Raw genomic sequence first — 26,799 nt, forward strand, 5'->3', positions numbered from 1 at the left:
CCATCTAAATGTGGTCTAATTGCACCAAGATATCAAGGGAAAAAACCCAAAAGAGACCTAAAGGAAGCAGTAAAGTGATCCTGTACTGCCATTGAAGCTACCATACTCTTGTAAACAGTACCATATATGTGAACATCACATTGATTTTGCTGTTTTGTTAAAGAGATTTGTTTTGCATTGCCATGCAGGCAGAGTTCCTCAGCAGTAGGACCGACATAGGTGTTTATGATGTGTTCAGCTCCCCCAGCCAGACTTATCTCCAGGTTAAAACAAAAAGCCAGGATATAAAGGTACAGTCTGAGACAAAACTTGCCAAGTTAAGAACCTATTCAAGTTACTCATCATGTTTTCATACTCATCTCTGTGAATTGATGCTTTTCCTAGGCTGGGAAACCTTTTGAGCTGAGCATTTCAAGCAACAAGCCAGTGAGAGAGTTCCACTATCTGGTAAGTTACTGGTTTTACATATGGGGAAAATCCAAGATGACTTTTACCAACTTGACAAATACTCCAGTGAGTGGGATGTGATTGGATGTTAGAGAGATTCAGATTTTTTTATTGTGGTTTGTGAAGGAGGTGGCCCCAGAACTTGCTTTCCATTGGAATGGACCTTTTTGAGACTTTCATTTTGCTACCTAGCAGAAAGGCCCCTGGCACTATAGGGAGGTGCTTTCTGGAAGAAACATGTCTCTTATTTGGTTGTTGGATTATTTCTGCTTGCAGATGTGTAACACAAGACAACTGCAAGAGCAATGCTGTGCAGAGCACAGGAACGGGATGAAGTGATGTGAGAAGGGTCAGGGATATCCCAGGAGCAGCCCAAGCTGGGGCTTGCCAGCAGGTCCTGCAGATGCAGGTAGAAGCTTTACACAAGTTCAGGACTGTCAGGGCTGAACCCTCAGGCACAAGGTGAGGAGAAGACCTGCCTCTGAGAAGACGTGGTCTTTGGCAGGGTGGCATTGTTAAAAATGGAACTTCTTAGGAAGCGTTTTAAAATACAAGGCTTGAGTAAAGGCTTGTTCAATGGCTCAGCTGCTGTGTTGCATTTTACAGCATATGTATTGAAGGGTTTGTTATCTATACATCATGGTCTCCCATCCTGTCCTTAACACATGCCTGTCTTGTGCACAGTCTTTACCATAATGATCATAATAACTACAGTTCTTTCTCTTTCAGAGACTTTTAATAGTAAATTGAATAAGGAAAACCATATGACAGTATAAAATGTGGGCATTCAAGTGTGTTTTCTAAAATAGAAACACTCTCTAGAAAACTTAAAAAGAATCAGGTCCGTGCAGTCAAGGACAGGGAACTACCCTTCATAGCTCTGTCTTCATTAGTAAGTGGAATGGCCCAGTAGGAACAGATTTAGAGTGAAAAATGTTGAAAAAAAGTTGAAAAAAAGTGAAAAAACTCCAGATGTTTTGAGGTACCTTCAGACTAGCTGTAATCTGATGAATGCCGGTTTTTAACTGGAATATGTTAGTGGGCCCTGGTTCACACTTTCCATGGTGCAGTGTGTGCTAATTATGAGTGTTTGGGAGGTTTTCTTTCTGTGTCTTCCTGATCCAAATTCAAGTGCTATTATAGATGACCCACATGACTCAGTCCTATTAGTGTTGTGTTTTTATGTTCTCATGTCATGTTATGCTGTGCACTCATTGTTGTAGTTCCTGTCCATGGTGATACAGAAATTAAAGCACAGAAAAAAGGTGTTTCTAATACTTAAGTATTACATTACTAGCCTGTTCCATACCCAGTCTCACAGAACTGGTCAACAATTTAATAAAAATTACAGCTATATGCTACTTCTTTTAACAGCTATTTGTAGAAGGAATTGCAGAGTTTACTACGTATTGAAATATCAACAGATTGCGTTTTTAATTTTTCCCTTTAAGGTGTTATCTAAGGAACAAATTATGGCTTTTGGCACAAAGACTGCAAAAACATTCACTTTAACAGCAGAAAATTCCTGGGCTCCTTTGGCATGTATACTTGTATTCTACGTTGATGAGCTTGGAGTGGTTGTAAATGATGCGCTCACTGTCCCCATTCAGCCTGTGTTGGATGACAAGGTAACTGTGTTGAACTTGAGTCTGAGACCATGTTTTTATCTATCTATTGCATGGTAAACAGTATTTTAGATCATAGGTTTGTAAATGTAAAAACTTCCTCATAGAGGATCTAATCTGAGGTTTGTGTCCTTGGAAAGACTTCTGATAATGCCAGTGCAGTTAGGGTCCAGCTGTTGCGTATCTGAAAGAAATTTCTACTAGCCCTATGTTTTCCACATAAACAGCATCTCCTTTTATATTAATAGTTTGGTCAGTTACTGAGCCATAGGTTGCTCTGGCAAATATAGTGGAAAGGTACTTATAAGTTCTCTAAGTGTGGAACTATGAACATTGATGAAGACTTTGTCTTCTAGCAAGGCAGTGGTCACATTGTATGTGGTATGTCATCAGTGGGTGTGACCAGTGCTTGTGTTTTATGTGACTGTATGTACTTTAACTCAAAAGTGCATGAGGAAGAGTGGGAAAATTACTACTGCAGCAATGAATTGATTTTTCCAGCTTACATATCAGGGTGAGATTTGATTCTTTGTGCAAATAGAAGCCTCACTGTGACATTTTACAGGTGAGACTGCTCAAAGGCTCTTCATGGGTTCAGGTTCTTCCTCCCCCATGGAAACTTTAATGCTTCTAACCAGACATTGGTAGGGAGGCTGTTTGCCTTACTTCTGCATGAAAAATTTATCCATTCACTTCATGATTTATCCAAACTCAGGTTATGAGCATTGTTATCACAAGATGAGGAAGTGTAAAGGCAGGATGGTGAGAGAGCTGCAGACACACCTTTGTTGATTATGGCTATTATGTACCACTGTCTGAAGAATCTGAGCAAACAGAAAACAAGATAATTTAGTTGAAATTTGGGAGATTTAGGGTAGATGCAGGAAGGTATTGTTAATGTGGAAGGCATAACAATTTGGTTCAGTCTTCTGCAAACAAATGGAAAACTTTTCACTGATTGAAGTGTCCACAGATAAGATTACATTATGTTTTTAGCAATGAGGTAAAGTTTGATCTGACACCAGTTTGTTTAGATGTAGTTTTTGGATGAAAAATATAATCCTAGTGTATATACAGAGAGGATGAACAGTTGAGACAATAAATTGTGAGAATTTAATATTAACCTTACTGTATTTTCTATATTTCACTGAATAGAGAAAAAATGTAAGATAAGGAAAGCTACTTTCTCAAAGGCTTTCAAATTTTGAGCTTTTTCCATTTTGCCATTTCGACACTAGCCCCTGAAATTAACTCAGGACTATGGAAAGCTACTTTCTCTGTAATGCGTAGCCTTGCCAAGCATTTAATTTCTGCAAATGAGTTGGTAAAATCAAATATACAGAGCTGCAGTGCCACAGTTTACCTAGAAACAAACCGTTTTTTCTGTGTGAATCAGTCTAATGACCATTTACAGTGAAGCGCACATGGAGCTAATCCCATTTATGTTGTCAACATTAATGTGTTTGCTGTTGCTCTGTGATTTTCATACTGAATGTGCTTGGAAGATACCGCTACACAGATTTATCAGAGGAAAGGTATGATGGGGCTGTAGATTCAGACATCTATAGATTCATGTATTTACATGTAGAGTCAGGATTTGGTTGCTTAAGCACAGACATCTAGTGTCTTCAAAGAGGCCACTGAGTATTCAAGGTGTCATCATGGGATGAATGGGCATTTCAAAGGTCCTATGGCGGACCTGTCCCTTTCTGGAATGGGAGCTGAGGGTCAGACAGTGTGTCGTGGGACATCCCAAGTGGTTCCAGATGCCTTGAGGTGACTGAGTCTCATCTCTGTATCTGAGTTAGGTGTCTGAACTCAGTTTACAGAAAATCAGTTGCCCCAAAAGAGAGTGTGGTTTTAAGCTACTCTTCCTGGACTCCTGAAGCCTGCTCCAGAAGGAAAAGTTATGTGTCATCTGGCAGCACCACTGGATATGTCTTGGATACCTTTGAACATCTCAAATGGCACTGTCAGTGTTTATGTAACTGAATCCCACCCACAGCCAGTATTGTCAGTGGAGCCGGTAGGACTGTTTTTTTTGACCACCACTTGGATTTTCTGCTTTATGGTGAGCCAAAGTGCTTTCTAGCCTCCATTATTTCTTTTAACTGTGTGATGGGAGCTTAAAAACTGAACTGAAACGTGGACAACTAAATGTAAGTAACTTAAGTGTGGAGTTGAATTCCACCTCAAGTGTTCGTAGTAGGGGTGTTTTGATGAAGGAAAATAGTAAAACTGTTTATTTCAAACAGAAATTCTGCACTGTCATCTGCTGTAGTGGCAATGAGGTGTATTAGAAATAATTTAAGTAGATCACTCTTCCTCTCTTCAGTACCCTGGGGAAGGCTGGAGCTGTATTATTCTATCTGTTTCCTTCTTCATTACCCATGCACTTATTATTTATACCCTTTTCTGTATTGATTTCACTGTGGAACACTTGTAATCTTTGAAAGCTGAATAATCCTCCCCAAGTGACCTTTCCCTAAAGACATTACATACGGTGTTGTGCATTGATAAACTGCAGATGTGTTTCTTTTACTGTCCTCAGCTGTAGAAACTGGTGTATCCTTGTGCCTGAAGAGATTGGTTCTTGTATTCTAAAAGGTGGTTGAAATGACAGTGGATCCTGATGCTGACTTCCCACCAGTCCAAGGAGCTGGTGTGTTAACAGAGCAGGAGAGCAAAATGAGTGCTGTGGTATTTTCTCAAAGGTCCTAGGAAAAGGAAATCCAGTCTTAATTATAGCAAATTAAGCTAAGAAAATGCTTAGTGGCTGTAAATATCAGTGTATAATTTAAACCAGTGCTGTTTTTTACCTTTTTCTAGATTAAAATGTCTTGGAGCAAGGATAAGGTCAAGCCATCTGAGAAAGTCTCCCTTAAAATCAGTACAACAGAACCAGGATCAGTAATTGGACTTGCAGTTGTTGATAAAAGTGCAAAGCTTCTAGGAGAAGCTAGTGACATAACAGAAGATTCTGTAAGTGAATGAGAGAAAAGGTTTCATTATTGTGTGTTTGAAAGATATATGTTTATGGAAAAGTTTCAGTTTATGTTCTGAACGAGTAATATTCTTTGGGCAGGATTTTTAGTAAGTATTTTTTAGTTTTGCAAGTAGTTTAGCAACATAAGTGGAAAAGACAGTAAGGCATACAAAGTGATAACCCCAGCATTTCTAATTCCAACTAATATTTGATTGTTTTTATGTTGATAAACTGGTCTGTTAACACTTGGCAGTTTCTTCATTCAGGAAAGACAAAAAAGAAAAAACTCCTAATGGTTTGTTCTTTGTGCTCTTTAAAATTAGCAATATGAAATAAAGAAATAATTTTATTTTTTGAAGAATAAATTACTCATCTTTTTGAATTCCCTTTATTTGCAGAAGCTCTAGTGCATCAACAATTTGGGAGAGCTTGCAATATGCGTCATTTCTAAAGTGCTCAAATGACATGGCCTAAGTGCCATAGAATATCAGTGGGCTGTAGGCTCCTATTTTAGGCTTATATAGTCTTGGTCACTCTTCCATTGATTACGAAACCTTTGCAGGCAGATCTGCTTCATCCTGTCACAGATTCTTTTCTGTTTACCAAGGAGAGCTAAGCAAGCTGATGCTTAAGGCATAGCTCTATGAATTAGCACCTACAACAGTGAAAGTTCTGAAAAATGTGAATTTGCATTCACTCTTTGGATGATTTTGTTTTTTTTTGTCTTAGGTGTTCCATGAGCTCAATTTATACAGCACAGTGCAATATTTCCCCCTGGTCAGAGGTTCTTTTGGTGTCTTTCAGGTACTTGTTAATTTTTCTTTTTTAATTCTAAGCTGGGGTGTTTTACTGCTTAGTGATTTGCAAATCACTGCTTAGAAGTAAATGCCCTTTTTGAAGTTTGAGATTGTAGACAATATACTGTTTTCATGGCTTATATGAGTTTTAAATTGAGAAATTTATCAATAATCTGAATGCAAAGAAATATGTTTATACTTTCATAAATACGGATTGCTTTGTGCTTGATATTGCCTTCCCTCTGAAAAGTTTTCAGTTATTAAATGCAATACTCAGATGATCTCAGTTTTCTCGGTTCCTTGCTTTAGTTCTGTAATTGCTTTATGACTTTATTTTCTTAAAAAGAAATTAAAAAAAAAGGAAAATAGATAAGCACTGCTGATGTCCTGAATGTCCTGTATTGAGATATACTGTATAAATTTTATCCAGAAATGCAGCCTTTGGGTATCAACTGATGCAATTCTTGAGGAGGATAAGGAGCATTTTCTTTGTAAGTAATAAAAATAAATTAGCCAAATCTAATTTACTTAGTGGGGAAGGAGGTCTGTGGGTTAGAGCCCCTATTAGGTCTTCTTGCAGTACTGTGTACAGGCTGCATCCAGCCTTACAAACTATTACCATTTCCAAGGCTCAAGACATACAAAATGCATATGACTACTATTTAAAAAACTTACTTTTTGCTGCTGTCCTGAGCACCACTACTCCTGCAAGGCCTGAGGGTGGACGGAGTTCTTGTTTGCAGTTCCAGCTGATACGTGCTGCAGTGGTTTGTCAGCTGTAGGCATATTACACCAGTTCCATAAGCACTCCAGGAAGGTCAGGTAGAAATTTAAGCTTGTGTGAAACTTTTTTTATTAAACCCCCAAAAACCCAAGCAAGAAAAAATAAATAGTTCCTAATGTGATGGGAGTAGTGTTACCATGTGTAGCAAAGGTATAGATTATAATCCAAACACTGTATTAATTTGACTTTTATTAACTCTACTAATTTGATTTTTGTTAAACCTAGATATTTGTAAGTAGGACAGTAATTTTTTGTTTTGTAGATGGTGGAATGATACCCATAGAGGATGGTTTCGGTGATGATATGCCAGTATCTAAAAATGGACCTCCTGATTTCAGCAATCTCTATGTGCGGACACATTTTCCAGAGACTTGGCTTTGGATCGACACTAAAACTAGGTATGAGCTTAGAAGCAAATGGAAACTGATTTACATTTCCCGTTGTTGTTTTGTAGTTTAGCGTTCTGCACTAGTGCTGAAGAGGATAGCTTTAAAATGTAGTATTACTTATATTCTGCTACCACCTAGAGGCCACAAGTGAGATTGGAGACCCACCACATGAGGTGTACACAACTGCACAAAATAGGACAGTGCCTGACTGAAGTAGTAGTTTCAGTAGAAACTAAATAAAAACCCTGGCGACAAAAGAAACTCTCATCCCTTTACAGATGGGGAGATAACAGATAGAGAGACCCAGTCTTTTTCTCTACAGTACATGAGAAGATGGTGATTAGCCCAGAAAGGGAAACCTGTACCTGTCTGCACCTAATTCAGTAAGCAGTTCAAACTGTCAAATGATGGTGAAATCTGACCTGTGTTGTGCAGCACAAGTTTCGTATTCTTTCACAGTTGAGACGTTCAGGAAGCAACCTTCATCTCGGATTGTTTTAAAGGAAAAACAAAGTAAAAATTGATTACATGTAATGTGATTAAATGTAATTACCTTCAATACATGTAATTTAAAATAGTTTAATTTTTTGAAATCATTTTGATTCCATCACATTTTTTTTTAAATGATTAGGAAAAGAAGAACAGTTAATCAGCAGCTTTTCCTGCCAAGAGTTTGGACTTAATTTTTGATGCATTTTAAACATTTGTGTCCACTTACTGGTGTCTGTAAATAGATGCTTTTGAAAGTCTCTACCCTTTTGCCATCAGATCTGACAGGGACACCACAATGGAAGTCACTGTACCTGATACCATCACATCCTGGGTAGCCAGTGCTTTTGTGATGTCTGAAAACAGCGGGCTTGGAGTGACAACTGCTCCTGTGGAGGTACCTTAGCACTAGACAATTCTCCTTTAAATGCTGGTAACACTGTAGGTTATTACTGGATGCTCTATTTTAGTTCTAACAGCAGCTATCTCCTTATACTTAGTAAAGTGACTGAAAAGCCATGTGTATTCAAACTGTAAAGAAAACATTATGACTGAAGACATAGGTGATACTGTATCTGCCTCCCCTTCCTGCTCATGTAAATTTCTCAGACTCACAGATGCTTGTGTGCCTGTTTGTGTTGGAGCAGTTGTTTTATTAGAGCACTCTCAGGATATGCCATTTTCATACTTAGAAGCAGGGATTGACTGTGAGGATAGTGTGTTTCCATGTTTTCTTGGCTCTGCCACGAGGGCTTTCCATGAGTTGATAGTACATGCAGGGACGTTTGTACAGACTAGCTGGGAGGAGGTGGCTGGGATGGGAGAGGCTGGAAGGATCATGCCATTGTGCTGCTCTGCGAACACTTACCCAGGAGGGAGGGTGGGAGGATTCTGCTCTTGCTTTAATTTATCTGTCAAAACCAGTCTTGGACTAAACACAGGTGTTACTTTTTGGGTGACTTAGCTTGAGGAGCACAATGGACACTGAGAGCCAGTGGTGGGATGAGATGCTTCTTGCTGCCAAGTTCCTGTCTTCTGAGGCTCTTGTGTTTCCCAGGTGTTCAAGGAGTTTAGTGATTTAAGCTAAATTCATCACTTCTCAGCACTAACATCAGGTTAGATCTCTAACCTGAGATTCCCAACATACACCTGCAGTTGTCCTAGGATCACTCTATATTTATGGAAACAGCTACTTAGAGTTATTTAGCCTGTTTAAAATAGGAATTACTTATGAAAGTGTCATTTAGCTAGTATTTTATGTATGTTGCATGATCATCTGAAGGTAGTTATATCCTTCTATTCATTATGTAAAGACCTAGAGAAACTATATTTCTGAGACAACTCCACTTCAGTGCCTAATGTTAGAGAGGTTGTAACTGCACTACTGGGTCATAGATTACCAGCTTCATGCCAGGACTAGTGCAGGCATAGACTGGAGACAGGCATTTACCCATTTCAGTTCTATTCCCCTCAAATTCTTGGGGAGAGGCAACTTTTGGGATCCAAACTGAGATCTAGGTACAGATTTCATAGCTGGCTGTTACACCAGACACAGAACATATGCTTTGAACATCCTGATCGTAACTTCACCACAGAATTTGGAGCCTGACCTGGATTTTGCAGCTAAGGCTCCTTTGAGACTGGAATCATGATTCTCATTTCTTTCACTCGGCTTGGCAGAGATGGGAGAGAAAGAGGAATAGTTTTATGATTCAAACAGTATGAAAATATATCCTTGGCATCTCATCCTCAAACTTGAGAAGACTGAAAGTAGAGCAGATGTTGAGATTTTAAACTATAATCACACACATGCACTGTTCAGTAATTCACCCTCATTGGGATGTTTAGATTGAGCTTGTAGTTCCATATGGCTGAAACATGTTAATCAGTACCATACAGAGAAGCAAACAAAAGAAATGCATGAAAACTGCAACAGGGAAATAAACAAGTGACATCCGTGTGCTTAATATAATTTACTGCTTGGCATCTTGTTTTTATTAGACTTCTACTACACAGTGTGTCAATAATTTTGCTCTATCATATTTTGTTGTAATATACAGGAATATTCCTGAGTGTAAAATTTTAGGATTGCAAGAGTGTTAAAGATAAGCAAAACAAAAAAAAAAGACAAAGAAAATAGCTACATAGGGAAAATCTCAACTAAGAAGTAGCCAAAAATTTTCCATCAGAATTTCTTTTATGTCTAATATCTAAAAAAGTTTTTGACACTGAAAGCCTTAGCAAACTACTTTTCAAAGCTTTAAAAAGAAAACATTGGACTATTTGCTAGCTAGAAAGAAAGCTGAGGGTTTCTGGATCTGAAACTCAAAACACTTGGAAGAATTCTTTTAATGAAAAACAACCATTTTTAGTTGACATTTCAGTAATAAAGGATATTATGCTTCAGCCATTCGTATTTTATAGATGTTCATAAACAGTGAAATTCTGATACTGTTGAGCTTGATGACAGCTTACCACTGGCTTCTTAGAGCCAAGACTTAATCCAAAAATCTCTGTTCACAGATAAAAGTAACTGATTTCTGATATGTTCCTGCAGTTTTAATTAAGAAGAGATGTATTTTTAGAAATACAACTAAAGAGCTTATACCAAAATTAGTTTTACAAAATAACACATTATTCTGAAGTGTCGGTGAATTACAGAATTTAGACGAGTTAGTAATTTTGTATTCCATCATGTGTATTGACATGGAGATAGGGCAGCTGACAGATTCTTGATCATCCATTACTTTAGCAGACAAAACAGTTCACAGTTAACCTGTCTCAGGACAGATCACAGCTTCCAGTTTTGCCAGATGATAGACTTTTAGTCCTAGCAGCTCTCACCTGAATGGCACCCACAAAGGTTCAAATGACCACAGGCATCTTTGTCTTGTGCTTCAGCTCTGCAGCAATACATTTTCTTAACTGTAGCATACAAGCAAACATGTTCTGTCATCTGAATTTTAAAGTGATCAGAAGACAAGTTGTGTAGTCATTTTCTTTCTAGTATCTGATTGTAGGGGTTCACTGCTGATTTTGTTTTGCAGCTAGAAGCTTTTCAACCGTTCTTCATTTTCCTGAACCTTCCATACTCTGTCATCAGAGGGGAGCAGTTCATTTTGGAAGTGAACATCTTTAATTATTTAAAAGAGGAAGCTGAGGTAAAATAACTGTCTTTTTGTACTTGAATATTACTAAACACTGCAGGGTTTTCATCACTGGTGGAGACCATGTCTTTCTTTTGTGAGATGATATTTTCATCAGTGTGCAGGCCATAAAACTATTTCTCTATACACAAAAAAAGTTAGCAGCTTATGAAAGCAGTTTTTAAAAATTAATGCTTTGCATTGCAAATGTTGTGTATTTACAGGTTACTGTGATCCTGGATATGAATGATGCTTTTGAAATCATTCTAACATCCAATGAAATAAATGCAACAGAAAATCAACAGTCTGTGTCTGTACCAAGTGAAGATGGGAAAACTGTTCAATTCCCAATCAAGCCAAAACAGCTGGGAGAGATTCCCATCAAAGTGACAGCAATATCATCTGCTGCTTCTGATGCTATCATCCAGAAAGTTTTAGTAAAGGTAAACAGTCTGCAGCTTGGCTTGTTCTTGAAATAAATTGTTTCCTAAAATAGACAACAGAGTGCAGCAAAAAGGCTGCACTTGTTTACCTTTACTTGTCTGCACTTTACTTGTCTGCCTCTTGCTCTTTAAGGTTGGTTTTAGGTCAGGTGGCTTTAAGTAGAAAACATTACTTTTTAAATAATTTCTCCTTTAAAATTCTTTAGATCCCCTTCCACAAATGAACACATAGACCAGTTCTACAGCAGAGAGTGTGTCAAATGCTTCTGAAAGCAAGGTGAAACTTACTTGTGCATCAGAGAACTCCTGGTACTACAGCTAGCTTAATAATCTGTGGAGAGTGAACCAGATAACTGTGTTGTAGATAAGTGCAAACAATTTTTCCATATACCTGGCTTTAGTTCAAAGCCTATTTTATATGAACGTTCTTTTATTTTGATGAAAATTTAGTCCCCAGATGTTCTAATAAAGCAGAAACTGGTAAGACTTGCCTAACTTTAGACATCTGATTCATGTTAGACTCTATTTCAGTGGAAGGTGTGTCCTGGGTTCAGCAGTAGCAGTCATTTTTCCCCTTCTTGGTAGCTGATGCAGTGCTGTGTTTTGACTTTCGGCCTGGGAACAGAGCTGATAGCGATGTTTTGGTTTGGCCAAGGACTTTGTGAGCCTCATGCTCTGCCAGGGAGGAGGGGAAGCCAGGAGGAAGCAGAGACAGGACACCTGACCCAAGCTAGCCAAAGAGGTATTCCATACCACAGCACGTCATGCCCAGGATGTAACTGGGAGTTAGCCGGAAGGGCTGGGAGACTGCAGGGTTGGAGGAGGTATCGATCGGAGCTTGGTCGGGCTGGGGGGGCGAGTTATCGGTTGGCTGGTGCTGAGGTGTTGTATTCTCTTCCCTTGTTATTTCCTTTATCATTATTATCATTGGTGGTAGCAGTAGTGATCTGTGTTATACCTTAGTTACTAAACTGTTCTTATCTCAACCCGTGGGAGTTGCATTCTTTTCGATTCTCCTCTGTCCCTCCAGGAGCAGGGGTAGGGCAAGAAAGGGCGGGAAGTGAGCGAACGAATTACCTGACTGGGTTTAAACCACGACAAGGTGGTAAATATTTGTACATCTCATCCTTAAAACAAATGCTTAAGGCCATAGAATTGGAGAATGATCAAGGTTGAAAGGAAGTAGACCAACCTTCCTGCTCGTGGCAGGATCAGCTACAGCAGGAATCTTAGAACTCCGCACAGTCAGGTTTTTAATGTTGCCAAGAAGAGGGCCTTCACAGCATCCCTGGGCAGCTTGTTGTTTCAACATCCTCACAGTCAAAAAAGTATCCTTTTATTTGGGTGCATTGCCTTCTATTCTGCTTCTGGACACCACAGGGAGGAGCCTAGCTCCGTCTTTTTTGCACCCTTCCTTCAGGTATTTATACACATTGATGGTATTCCCCTGAGCCTTCTCTTCTCCAGGCTGAACAGGGACAGCTCTTGCAGCGTCTCCTTAGACCACTTACAACCACTAAGCTGCAGGGTTGTTAGCTGTTTTCAGGTGGAGCCACTTACTGCCCTTTCTGTTGAAGTTCAGTTGTTGTGAATAAAAGCCTGTTATACTAGGAAAGAAACCCATTTATTTTCCCTGTCTCAAGGACAGTTTTTCTCAAGGAAGCATTGTAGAATCATAGACTGGTTTTGGTTGGAAAGGACCTGAAAGACCATCTAGTTCCAACCCTCCTGCCGTGGGCATGGACACCTTCCACTAGACCAGGTTGCTCAAAGCCCATCCAACCTGGCCTTGAACACTTCCAGGGATGGGGTAGCCACAACTTCTCCAGGAAACCTGTTCCAGTGCGTCACCACCCTCACAGTGAAAATTTTTTTCCTATCAAATCTAAGCCTACCCTATTTCAGTTTAAAGCCATTCCTCTTTGTCCTGTTGCTATATGCCCTTGTAAGAAGTCCATCTCCAGATTTCTTATCACCCCCCTTCAGGTACTGGAACCTGCTCTCAGTTCTCCCCTGCGCCTTCTGTTCTCCAGGCTTAACAAGCCCAAATCTCTCAGCCTGTCTTCACAGGAGAGGTGCTCCATTCCTCTGATCATCTTTGTGACCCTCCTCTGGACTTGCTTGAGCAGGTCCACATCCTTCTTATGCTGGGGAACCCAGACCTGAAAGCAGTACTCTAGGATTTTGCGTGCATGAGGAAATGAAACCTTTCTGGTCATGTACCTAACTTCAGTTTTAAGTCCTCCTTTTGTGTAACAGCCTGTAGACTTGCAAACAGCATGAAAGGTACCACCTCCAGCCTTGACATGTGCTTGGCCACGGAGTCAAGCATGGAGCTCTCTGGAATCAGAGATGCTGTCATTGATTTTGCAGGTGCATTTTTGTCATTGACACGTGGTCTTGAGAAGCAAATAGTGGAGGTAGGTCTTTAATTGGGCAGGCCAATAGCTTAGGTTCTGGATGTGTTAGTAAGCAGCACAAAATACCTGACATTGTTTTTAGATCCCTCAGTGTGGTAAGCACACAACTCCTATCCTAATACAATGATCTTGTCTTTATTTTAATAGGCTGAAGGATTGGAACAGACGTATTCTCAGACAGTCCTTTTGGATTTGACTGGGAATAAGCCACGATCAGTGTCAAAAACTTTGGATTTCACTTTTCCTTCTGATGTTGTAAGTGGCAGTGAGAGAGTGCAGGTCACTGCTGTTGGTAAGGATTACCTTATTCCTTTTCCATCTTTATTATTTACTGGTCAGCTATATTTTTTTAATAGTTTTTTGCCCACTAGGCTTTTGTTGAACCCAGTTTCTAACGTGTATGTTCATAATCCAGCTGCTGTCATCTTCTGCATTGCAGGTGTAGGTGGTCTTTAAAGAACAGAGCAGTTGCTAGTAGTAACTAGAAGTAATAAACTCTGTCAAGTATAGCAGAAAGGGTGGTGTCTAATAACCTGAGCTATCCTTGCAGGATTTGCTAGAGCTTCCAGGGACCCTTGCAAGATTTTGCCCAGAAAGGCTGTTGCTTTATAGGTTTTTAGGGAACTACATTTATTTTTATTTAAGTGATATTAATAGGTTGAATCATTAATTAAAAATAATTTAACATCATGCATTAGACTAAGAATAGGAAGACCTTATGGATGGAGTGTGTTATTTCTTTATTTAATTTACAATATTATGGTATTGCTATCCATTTTCAGAGTTACAGAGGGAGTCAGAGTTCAATAAGGAAGGTCCTGCAAAGCTTGCTAGTATCCTTTTTTAGTTCTGCTTGTCTTAATGATGGCTGTTTGAAATTACCCCATAGTTGGAATGTAAGTAGGCACAAAGTAGATCAGAAGATGAAGTATGTTTTCTACCTGTTTAGTGGTGTTTAGTACAAAAGTTCTTAATGTTGCATATTTTCTTCCAGTTTAGATGATACCACCCTTTATGTGTGAGGTATGCATTTATTTGCAATAAGCTTTAATTTATTTTAATGACATTTTATATTTCAGGTGATTTACTTGGGCCTTCTATCAACGGTTTGTCGTCATTGATTAAGATGCCTTATGGCTGTGGTGAACAGAATATGATCAATTTTGCTCCAAATGTTTATATTTTGCAATACCTGACTAAAACCAGGCAGCTGAGAGAGGATATTAAATCAAAAGCTGTATCATTTATGAGAAAAGGTCTGTATGCTTAAAAGACAGGTGTTAGATTTTTAAGAATTTTCACTAGTAAAAAGATATCTGTGACTCTGTATTTGGTATTTGAAATACTGCTCTATTGGTGTCATGAGAACTAGAAGAAAAGCCCATCTTCTCTTTATTTTCCTTTTCTGAGCTGACAGAATTAGAGCAAATGGTTTTGTTTAGAAAGACAAGTTTGCTCAGAAAAAAACATGTTTTTATATAGTTACTTTTTTTCAGAGGAAAAATGTATTCTAGAAGCTTTTGGAGCAAGTCCAGAGGAGGGCCATGAGGATGATCAGGGGGCTGGAGCACCTTCCATATAAAGACAAGCTGAGAAACTTGGGGCTGTTCAGCCTGGAGAAGAGAAGGCGGCATGGAGACCTCATAGCAGCCTTCCAGTGTCTGAAGGGGGACTACAAGAATGTCAGGGAGGGACTCTTCATCAGGGACTGTAGTGATAGGACAAGTAATGGATTTAAACTTAAGCAGGGGAAGTTCAGGTTAGATACAAGGAAGACATTCTTTACTGTGAGGGTGTTGAGGCACTGGAATGGGTTGCCTAATGAAGTTGTAAATTCTCCATCCCTGGCCCATGTTCAAGGCCAGGTTGAACAGAGCCTTAAGGGGGTGACACAGTCTAATATGAGGTGGTCCTGCCCATGGCAGAGGATTTGGAACTAGATGATCTTAAGGTCCTGTCCAACCATAACTATTCTATGATTCTAAGGTAATTCATATGGATTTTCTAGGTGGTTGTTACTTCTCCTTTTAAAAAAACATGTGTGAGCAAACAATTCTGACCTCTGCTTGAGGCACAGGGGTTGAAAATTAGTCAGTGGGCAGAGTGAACTATATTTATCCTATGTACGTATCTGTCTTCAGTGACACCAACCTATCCTGCCATGTCCTTGCAGAGACCAAGGCGTGTTGGTTGTTCTTGTGGCTGGCTTTTGCCCACCCAAGTTTTAGATTTGGTCAGAAGTAAACTCAGTGTTGGAAATCAAAAGTTGGAAAATTTTAGTTGGAAATTGTTGAATATTTTAATTGTGAAATACTGCAGGGCATCACAGAGTGTGGAGAATATAGTTAAACTATGCTTCTCTGTGCCTTTTGGATCAGTGTCTTAACTCCAGTATATCACTCTCCCATTGTCATTCTGCATGCCAAGAGCCGGGTTCATAGAGAGAGACCATCATGTGAGCTACACCCCTACTAAGCCACTATGATGACATTTTTAAATGTTGTCTACTCCCTTTAAGTCTTTGGCTTTTTTTGTGTTTATTTTTTAAGTTGTTGACATTTGCCTTGGAAAAGACACAGCTCAAAAATAAATTTTCCTTTCATCAAGATCTCAATTTTCTGTCAAAAGCAGTTAAATGATTTTTTTAAACCTTTCCTACTACATGCTCTAGTTGAAACGTAAGGTGTTGGGGAAGAGATGTGCTATGTAAAAAGCTACTCTGAAGTTTGTAAGCAATCTACCTCTTTGAAGCCTGAGTTTGGCTACCATAGAATTATGAAGTTTTCCAGTAACATATTTATTAGTTAAATCAACTGAAAAGTCTAGGATTAAATATCACTTATATACAAAGCATCATGTTACTTAACTTGTTCCTGAGACCTTGAATTTAGGTGCATGCTTTTAACACTGTTACATAAAACAGTAAGTACGCTGACATATTTGTAATCTGAAGAGACACAGTCTAAAAAATATTGTTTTTTTTTTTTTAGTTTTTTGTAACAATTTTATTTTTTGCACTGATTTTTTTTAAAAGGTTGAACTTTATCTGTAGTTTGAGATGTAACTTTTATAAGCTCTGTTTTTGAAAGGATTGTCATGAAGTTCAATTTAAAACAGACTTTATTTCACCTGTTAGAATTCAGTAAATATTTGAAAAAGGGACTTCAGAATCTGAAGTAAATATAATTAGTTTTAAGGCTAAATGCTTGTGAGAAGAAGGGATCATACAGGTAGCAGAGACTGCTGTATGTTCTTCTTTTATCAGTTTTTATTTGCTTAGAACAAAGGCAAAGCAAAAGAAAAGTTGCCTTTAAAAAAACCCAAACAACCCTTCAGTTGTGAGAATGACAGATCCTGTCTTGAAATCACTTCTTTAGAAATAAAAAAAATCCTGGTCAGCCTGAAAACTTTGGTGCTAGACCTGAAGCAAACAGTGAATTTGAGCAGTATTTCCAAGCTATTTGAAATTTGAGACCCTCTAGTCTTTCACATATTTCTGAAGTCCTTTCCATCCTGATGCACTCCTCTTTCAGTCTTGTTCAGCGAGCCTCCTACATCTCTTGGGTTCCAGCCAGTCCTCCGGGACTACTAGTGTACATCTTCATAATAGGATCCTTCTTTTCCTTGCCTTTCCACTTGTATGTGTTGACATTTGAAGTATCATTTTTCATATCTGATTGAGTGTCCACTGGAACAAACACAGTAGTTCACAGCCCCCAGATCTCGTTTCCAGCATTTTTACAGGCTCCCCTGTGGCAGATGCATGCGTGTTGGGAGACTTCTGTGAGACTGCAGTGGGGCTGGCGTTAAGAAAAAAACAACTATACTGTAGGAAATAGCTGAATGATCACTCCATTATTCCTCTGGTTCTGCTCATCTTTCTTATCCCTCCCAATCTTAATAAATTATGAGATAATTTTTTCCCTATGTAAGGGCCACTCAGCAATCTTTGTTAAGCAGGCTGCTGGTCTTTGTTCAGTGGTTTTACACTACCAAAGGGGTGGTGATAATAATACTTATTGCTATGTATTGCCCCTTCTGCTAAGAAGCAGAAAAAGCTCAGTTTCCAGGCCTTGCAGTCATATATCTTTGAAGAGGAATCAATCTATTTGTATATATACATATATTCATGTTCCTCAGAGCACATTATTTTGAGGCTTAAATTTGACAGTGACTTTTGTTTTCCTTGGTGGTGCCACTCATTCCTTCTTTATTCTTCCCACTCAAGAGTGCTTGATTCCTCAAGATCATTAACTGAGATGCCAGATTTGTCTGTACAGGAAAGATTCACCAGTTTTAATCATGTAATCAATAACTGTCATGATAAATACACTCTAAGAAGCCTATATTTAAGTGGAAATTTTAATTTCAAACTCTTCTAAAGAGATGAAAACTAAACCTGATGCTACTGGGTTAAGAGTTCTTATGGGAAGGTGCACTGCTATACTGTAGCAGTTCATATTTGTATCTTTCCATCTCTTCTACTTAGATTCTGACTGGGGTTTCATCTTACATTATACCTTAGATTGGGGGATCAGACCATTTGTTCCTCAGTAATTAAGGCTGTGGTTCACTCACTATGTAGCTATATACAGAATAGTATGTAAGCAGGTGATTAATTCTTTATCAGTAAAAACAAGGAACATTTTGCAGGGGAACACTTGTATGGACCTCACGGAACATATTTATAAATTTCTTAATTTGTGTAGGACTTAATGATTGCCTACAGGTTTTCTTCCTGCCTGGCTGATTCAGTATTGTGTCTTTATCTGTCAGGTGTTAAATTAATGAGTATACTTTCTTAATTATAACAGCCAAAATAGCCAAGGAAAAAGACAAGGTAGAGGGAAAGAAGAAAAGATGTCTTCTGAAATGGTATAAATAGATACGATTATTGTTATGGCTAAACAAATGGCAAGCAAAACATAAGGGAAGGAAGATTTTAGATTTTAGGAACTACAGGGAGTAGCATATTGTAGGAAACTTTTAATTTCTAACGTTAATGAACATGGTTCTGCACTGAAGTCAACTATTAAGGATGCTGCTCGTGGTTGTGAGCCCTTGGGGCTAGTGAGCCCTTGGGGCACTTTTATTATAGACATTCAGCAGTCAGGAAAAAGCTGCGCTTGTTCTGCATACTGAAGAATCTTTGCATGTATTTTAAATGGATCTGTCTCAGGATTTCAGGATATTCAGGTCTTTTGATATTTTTTACTGGCTTCAGAGTAACCTCTTTCAGCACGCCTGTTTGAATAACTAGTGCTTTGATTTGGGAAAAGAAAGCTGCTGAAAGAGTCTGGTTTTGAGCAGCATTTGTAGTTTTGCTGTACACTTTGCCCTTCCAGTTGGAAAATACTTGCTTGTCCTTCCTTCTGCTGGAAACATAGAGTAGTTCTGTGTGTGCACAGCTCCAGCTCCCCAAACTGATGAAGCACTGAACTATAGCTGCTACTTTGTTCCCTGCTCTTTGCTGCTGTGCTCCTCGAGCCATTGAGTACTGTTGTGAGCGTGAGCAGGAGCTGCTGGTTCTGCTTTTGTAAATGGATTCTTCATGTTACTGCTCTCGCTTTCTCATCATCTTCTGTGTGGTTTTGTGTGTTCCTACATATCTGGGAGACTTTTTATTAAACACTATGTCAGGTTCTTCTCAACCTTAGAAAGTGCCTTGCTTCTCATCAGCAGACAGTTTGTGCCAAAACCCACATGAGAGGAAAGTTTCCAATACCTGTCTCTGCTTTTCCACTTCAGGCTACCAGAGAGAGCTGCTTTTCCAGAGAGATGATGGCTCTTTTAGTGCCTTTGGAAATGACGATCCCTCTGGGAGCACATGGTAAGTAGTTCTGCCAGATTCAATATGGAATTTAAGTATCTTAGATACTTTCCCCACGACTAAAAATTTTTTGAGAAGCTGGTAAAAATTTCCATCTGTATTAGCCTTCTGCCTGGTTTTCATTAGTCATTCATTATGATTCTAAGGTCATTCTGCTGGATAACATGCTGTCAAAGCTATTATTAGGGCAAGGCTCTTTAATTTTGCAGAAGATGAATGGTGCATTATTTCATCCAGAGAAATAGCTTGGTCTGAAAGTTTTTCTGTTGCTTTCCTCAAAGGAATGAAGAATAATAATTAAATGACTTGTTCTTCCAGTTGACTAGAACTATTTAGGGCTATGTGACCATTATTGCTTCAGATTTCAGTTTTCTCCATACGGAGACTAAAGAATGACTGAGGCATTTCCTAGGGGTTGAACTGAGTTACTAGTGCTAAAAATTTGCCCTACTTACCTTTCTCATACCTCCTTTTTTTAGACTATAAATAGAGGTGAAAAAGCCTTTTTTTAGTGCTGAATTTCATGCCGAGAAGCATTGTGAGCATAGTAGTGGAAGGAAGATAGATAACAGAGACAAGTTCTAGCACTTCATTCAGCTAACCCAAGTTCAGTTAGTTTAAAATATACTTGTGTATATCAGTACACACTGCTGACTTTAAAGAGAACCATCCCAGTGACTGTGCCACTGATTGAGGCATTCCTTCTGGAGTCACTGAGCATCTTTCATTGACATCAGCAAGATGTGCCTTTGACCCAGTGGATTGGAAAATGAGTGTAATTTATCTGACCTGGCAACTCTGGTACTTCAGTAGTGCAGTGACAGGTTACATGAATGTATATTTGGCAAAGAAGAGAGTCAAAGGAGAATTTGGGATTATTAGTAAAACAACAAAGGTTGTTTCAATGATATAATTACAGGGAAAATGGTGGTAATTAACATCATACTCATAACTGCATTACTTTGTAAATTATGATTTTTGCCATTTTTGCCCAGCAGTAGAAGGCAGGAGAGCAGCATTTGAGTAAAGATGTACATGTGCTGGCAGACTTGGAGTCTATACTCTGTATTTGTTTTTGAAACATAACAGATGCAAAAAGAGGTGATCTTTAGAAACAAGGACATAGTTTCATTTTTTTGTGGATTAAACTTAGTGTACTTGCTGGTCTAGGTGAGGCATGTATTTTCCTCTGTGCTTGGGAGGTGTGTGTAGAGCGCCTTATGCATCACAGTATTCACACATCATCTTAAACAGAAGCAGCTGTTAATATGTCGCTAATTTTGTTGTATCTGATTAACTTTCCTCCCAAGGTTATCAGCTTTTGTATTAAGATGTTTCCTTCAAGCTCGTCCATTCATAGATATTGACCAAGATGTACTCATGGATACAGCTAAATGGATCATTCGGCATCAGAAGTTAAATGGAGAGTTTCGTGAGCCTGGGAAGGTGTTACACAGTGATCTTCAAGGAGGCACCAATAATCCGGTCACTCTCACAGCTTATATCATGTCGTCCCTCCTGGGATTCCCAGATAAACAGGTATTGGAATTCATAAACAGAATTTACAATTACTGGAACACTTCATAAATTGCCGTAGTACTTGGCAAACACTTAGTAGTTCAAGGAAATTGAAGGACATCTGATCAGAGACAAAATTTAAACCGATTTTGTTAAACTTCCTGTGGCTACCTGAGACAATACAAAGTTGTGCTGTTGGCTTTTCAATTTTATGTGCCTTTGAAAAAACTGAAGGCAGTTGCTTTTAGTAAGAATATTGTTATGGCTTTAGTCCAAGAACTTGCAAAGAAATTTATGGGGGGAGCTATCCTTAGAGATGTTAGGTCATTCCAGTTGATTTTACTGCGATTCCTCACGTTCATAGAAGACAGTGCCAGATCAAAAGGCTTGCCTTTGAGGTGCATGTCTGTGACTCTGAAAGATTTTCAGTATTTTTGGGTTGTTGTTTGGCAATAGTAATGTTTCTGTACAAGTTTTTCTTTTAAATTTTAATGTTTCAATAAATCACTTGCTGTACAATCTTCAATATAATCTTCATTTGCAGCATGCTTATGTCATCAAGAGTGCTACAAACTTTCTGGAAGATAAATTAGAAGAAGGCATTTCAGATAATTACACTTTGGCACTTGTGACATATGCATTGTCCTGGGCAAAAAGTATAAAAGCAAAGGAAGCACTGAATATACTGAACCAGAGAGCCGAACACCAAGGTACTGCACAGCTATCTTATACAGTTGTATAGATGGGCTTCAGTCAAATTTAAACATACTTATTATATATCTGCAGTTGCATATGGAATTAGACATGAAGAGAATCATTATTCCGAATTCAAATCTGTTTTGAGTATGGTATAGAGAATAAACTAAGAACTTCCAAGACAGTTTTAATGAAAAGCGTCCAAAATAGAATGACAATTCAGAACAAAGCTAGGCCTTTCAGTCTCAATTACCATGTTCCTGATGGGGAATACCATGATGCTGCTGAAAAACATGACTTGTCAGTTCTCCCATGCTATTACATACACTAGTAAGATCAGGCTGGTTAAAGAGAGATGGATGAGGTTGGCTATTTCAGTCTGGTTTCAATTAGGAGGGTGTTGGGTGGCAATTAGTTAAAATCAGTACCAAAGAGTTGAGGGATTTTCTGTAAGACAGTGTTGAGGTCTGTTGCATTTTCTCGAGGAACCTATCATCTCATTATGTTTAACCTCTTCCGAGTTTGGCATGACTGAATTTTATTCTTTGTTTTAGGGGAGGAACAAACCACATGGATGTAAGCAGTTGAAGTTTGGGGCTCAAAATAGTAACTATCCTCCTGAAAAATCTTGAGGAATTAATGTTGTAACCTAGTAACAGAGCCTCTGTCCTTCTGTGTTTACTGGGTTAGGACTTTCTTATGGTCACTTTTGGGAAGGGAGAAAATTGCTGTTTTAGAAGGCTTTCCTCAAGGAAGAGGCTGTTTAGCAGCTGTGCTGCATGAGATGCCTTCTCCAGTCCTGAAGAGAAAGGAGTAGGACAGTCTTTTCACAAAATGGCCTTTTCACAAAGGCTCCTTTATGTGAGCACTTTGAGCTGACAATAAAAGGAGCAATGTGAAGTTCGCTGAAATCAATGGGAGTGATTATTTGGACTCTAGCCTTTTTGTATCTAGATGCAGCCACTGCTGAGGAAGTGCTTAAGTCAGTCATTTATGTGACACATGCCTAAGCATTAACACAATTTTAAAAAACCTGGATAGGTACCATAAATAAGCATTAATTAAGTCTTTCTGAGAAGTCCAAAGATGTCATTCTGAGGTTATTATTGGTTCCTTCTGCAGGAGAATTTCGTTTCTGGATAACACCTGCTTCTGAAATTTCTGATTCATGGCAGCCACGGTCCATCGATATTGAACTTGCAGCATATGCTCTGCTATCGCACTTTCATCAAGACAGATTAGCAGAGGGTATCCCTATTATGAAATGGTTAAGTCAGCAAAGAAATCACCTTGGGGGATTTTCATCTACTCAGGTAATATCTTGTCTCAAGGGACTTTGTTATACTTTCTAAATGAGCATTGTGTATTTAAAAAAAAAATTAAAAAGGGAACTTTTTTTATTTTTACATAAAAATTACTGGATTTTGTTTTGCTATAATAACCTTGGCTATGTGCAGGCTTGCCGTCTTTGTGATATTGGCATCTTAAACCTGGACTACCAGTTTTACTATTTTAGCAAGTGTAATAAAAAACAGAATTAGAGGGTCACCTTAGTTATATAAAGTAATAATAACAAAATGTCTTAAATGAAGAAAGTGATGCCCATGGAAAAAGAATAAATCAGATTTTTCCAAGTATCTGTGCTTGCTTTCTTTCCAAGGAGAGAAACCTCTTTCTATTCTTTCCATATGTGGGTCCTCAAACTTCTGAAACTAAGATAAGAAATGGGAGTAGGTTTTAGAGAAATGTCCTAACCTAGAGCCTCTGTTGGCAGTTTGTCTTAATAATGTACTTTGTCCTCATTATTGCATAAATTTTTGATGAGCCATGAAATTTGGAATATCTTCATTATCTCCAGGAGGTTTCCATGTTATTGAAACCACATCTTGTACTCTGTGCTGGCATCCAGAAAGTCTATATAGTAATTTGGATTGCATTAGCTTAAACTAGCTTTTAAATTAATTGCAAATGCTGGTCACAGTAAAATGTCATATTTCCTCATACTGCTTGGTACCAAGCTGTACAGGCTATCCTTCATTATTTTCCAGTGTTTGTTGGTATTGATCTGAGAGAAATTAGTTCTACTAAATAAAATGCAGCAACCAGCCTAGTTCCCCTGCGTTTCTCATATTTTCATAATATGTTGATTCTTGCTTATTATTTGAAGAGGCTGATTGAAGCACTATATGAGTTTAAAAAGCTTTTCTCTATTCTCTAGAAACCATTTTTACTTGAAAGTTTGAAAATCCATCAGTGTACCATTTACTCCTGAGTGTGAAGTTAAGAAATGAACTTAATCCGTTTGTTCTTCCATAGTCTAAACTGTTTTGATTTCAAAATTGTTACAATGACTCTTAGGGTGGCATTTTTATTTTGTGGAAACAACCCCATACTTTCTGTTAACTTCTGAGATTACATAAAAAAAAACATTGGGAGTGTTTTCTTCCATGAATTTATTACATTAGAAATGTAATGTATTGTTAAACAATAAAGAGGAAAGTAATCAGTTGCATGTGTGATGTTTTGTAAGTTAGGGTGTCATAACTCACTGCAATTTGTATATGTGGTGTAGCTTATTATGAATTTGCTATCAGTATAATTTGCTTTATAATGCTTTTAATGTTTGGGCATAAAATGTGGATATTTATTATTTACAGGAATACAAGTTGTACAAAAAGTAGTGTATATATGAAAGCAGATTTAAAACATAGGGAAGAGTAGCAAGATCTGCGAAGTCTGTGTTGCTGGGCAAGAGAGGCCTATGACTATGGGTTGAGACCATATTCTGTAACTTTTCAGGCTTTGTATTGGACACAGCATTGTCATGCTGACCTGTGCAACTCATGTTTCAGCTGTGAATGTTTCTTGGTGAAAAGCCATCTGCTTTAGAGCATGGCAAGGGGATCATTTATCTTCTCTGTAGGTGGTTCTTTGCCCTTTCGATTTTCACCTGTGTTTCTGAGAGTCATTTCAGCCTAGGATGTGGAAGAGCTCTGAAGTTACCTTCAGCAACAGCAGATAGCTTTTCTAGACATCTTAAACTCTTTCTGAATTCAGGGCGAGAAATATAAATGTGAGAAATGTAAGCGTGAGAATATAATTGTAAGGACTTGGAAGAGGCACTTCAAGTGTTCAACTTGTGTTGCCATCCCTCTTCTGTGCTGGGATCCTTCATGGCAGTGGAATCCCAATGGAGATGTGGGGGTGGCTGCATGAAGACTCCGACATAATCAAAAAACAGGACAATGCGGAGACCATGAGCTCCCCAAGGCATAGCCTATACACAAGTATTCACTGTTTATTACAGAAGGATTTGTTTCTCCTAACAGGACACTGTGGTGGCTCTGCAAGCCTTGAGTCTGTTCGCAACTCTAACTACTGCAGGCAGAACAGAAATGGATTTAACAGTGACAGCACCTTCTTTGAAAATACCAGAAATATTTTCGATTGATACTCGAAACCGTTTTCTGCTTCAGACCAAGGAGGTACTGTAGAAAGTGAGGAATATTTCATAAAGATTGCTGACTGAAAGTACTTTGAAAATACTGATTTACTCATCTTTCTTTCAGCTTGACCCTGTACAACCAATGACAATTACAGTGGCAGCGGATGGAACAGGATTTGCTGTCTTTCAGGTATGCAGTGTAGTTATTCGTGCTGAATTTTGGACCTTTATTAAACATGTTAGTAAGAACAATGTTCTGAAATGTAGTAAATCAGTACCAAACATTTTACTAATTGAAGAATGCTATGAACCAAATATTGTGTGAATAGATGTATTAATGTGTTTGTTTCTGTCCGATGGGCTGGCCTTTTAAGTACTGCTGGATGATTGACAGTTTTGGGGCACTTCCATGGGCCAGAGCCATATCAAACCAGCCCTGTCCTCCTGTAGGAATGCAGTGTCCATTTGCAAGACAAAGGAGTGCAGTGGCATGTCTGCAGGCACAAAGGTCAGAGTAAAAAAGACACATGGACCAGGTAGATATGCTTCATTGGAAACCTGAGGTAAACCATAATAAGGCACAGATCAATACAGAACTAGATTACACTACTGGTTACTAGACTTACTTTCCTTTTGTTGAAGTAGAATATAGCTATAGTGCAAAACCTGAAAACAAGAGTATTGCGGCCAGGTTCTTCAGCAATTTTTACAGTGTTCTGAAATAGTGTGAAAGACTAGAGTCAAAGGATCCTGCAAACTGTCAACAGTAATAGATGCGTCACATCAGCCAGCAGTGGGGCATGGCAAAGAGTAGAAGGCTATATAGTGACTGTGTTTCGGTAGTAGAAATTCAAACAACTTTACTTTTATTTAAACAAATTAATCTGGGATAAGCACATACAGTATTTAGAACTAGCAAAACATAAATAGCCTTTTCAGCTGCTTGCTCTTCAGACATAAGAGATTGTGTTCTGAAAAAAATTCTACCTCCAAGATTTTTCCTAACCCCATGAGAAATATCCTGTGTGAAGAAGACAGTATTGGAACTCATTTGATATGGCCACGAATGGGTCTTCCCTGTTCTGTCCATGATAGTGGGTGGCTTAGAAACACATAGGCGAAAGAGAAGACCTTTGAAAAGCTACAGATAATAGAGAAATATTAGTCTCTGAGCATGACAGAGTCATTTAATTGGAAATACATAAATAAACTCATGATTGCTGAATCTTACCGTAAAACTAGACAGAGCTCCTGCTAGAGTCCTTATAGTCGTACTCAAGAAAACTGAACTTAGGCTGACTTTAATCATCTTAAAAGTTTTGTGCCAGGTCAGATTCTGTCTCAGGTTCCTTTCAACCTGACCTTTACTTCAGTGTTCTTACGTCTGGGAAACAAGGAAACATGGTGATGGTAAATATGCTTTTGGATAAAAGACCATTTAAAAAGAACCTTCACAGATACCTCTCAGCAGTGAATAGCAGTGAGATACCCCTCATTCATTCAGCATCAGTCTGCAAAACCCAGAGTGCCATAAATCATGTGCTGTGTTTATTAATTCCCAGAAGTGCCAATGAAGTTTACAGCAAAGTCAAAAGTTTCAGAGGATATTGTAGATTGAGAACTGCAGGCCAAGATAGGCATGAACTTCTCAGCAGGATTGCATTCACACATCTGTGGTTTCAGTGTGTGAGTGTATGTGGAATGTAACAAAGTGGGGTTCCAGAATAGTTAAGCTACTTAACTTAATCACTGTTGAGAAATAGTCCCTGATATTAAGTCAACCG

General features: G+C 38.6%; 1 protein-coding gene across 2 annotated transcripts in view; it reads left to right on the forward strand.

Moving 5' to 3' along the window:
• Window positions 1-26,799, forward strand: part of CD109 (CD109 molecule) — a 78,728-nt gene that overhangs the window by 35,761 nt on the left and 16,168 nt on the right. For both annotated transcript variants that reach the window (XM_062608197.1, XM_062608196.1), the window contains 18 exons: window positions 189-290; window positions 385-447; window positions 1,899-2,075; window positions 4,902-5,054; window positions 5,788-5,862; window positions 6,286-6,346; window positions 6,902-7,037; window positions 7,797-7,914; window positions 10,565-10,678; window positions 10,888-11,106; window positions 13,674-13,818; window positions 14,606-14,782; window positions 19,275-19,356; window positions 20,667-20,895; window positions 21,419-21,584; window positions 22,693-22,883; window positions 24,900-25,055; window positions 25,140-25,205. In XM_062608197.1, the coding sequence (XP_062464181.1) occupies window positions 189-290; window positions 385-447; window positions 1,899-2,075; window positions 4,902-5,054; window positions 5,788-5,862; window positions 6,286-6,346; window positions 6,902-7,037; window positions 7,797-7,914; window positions 10,565-10,678; window positions 10,888-11,106; window positions 13,674-13,818; window positions 14,606-14,782; window positions 19,275-19,356; window positions 20,667-20,895; window positions 21,419-21,584; window positions 22,693-22,883; window positions 24,900-25,055; window positions 25,140-25,205 (2,430 nt within the window). The remainder of the gene's footprint in view (window positions 1-188; window positions 291-384; window positions 448-1,898; window positions 2,076-4,901; window positions 5,055-5,787; window positions 5,863-6,285; window positions 6,347-6,901; window positions 7,038-7,796; window positions 7,915-10,564; window positions 10,679-10,887; window positions 11,107-13,673; window positions 13,819-14,605; window positions 14,783-19,274; window positions 19,357-20,666; window positions 20,896-21,418; window positions 21,585-22,692; window positions 22,884-24,899; window positions 25,056-25,139; window positions 25,206-26,799) is intronic.

Source organism: Pezoporus occidentalis, unplaced genomic scaffold (genome assembly GCF_034315485.1).
Source record: "Pezoporus occidentalis ecotype Australia unplaced genomic scaffold, CSIRO_AGI_Poc_V1 ctg13, whole genome shotgun sequence".
Lineage (NCBI taxonomy): Eukaryota > Metazoa > Chordata > Aves > Psittaciformes > Psittacidae > Pezoporus > Pezoporus occidentalis.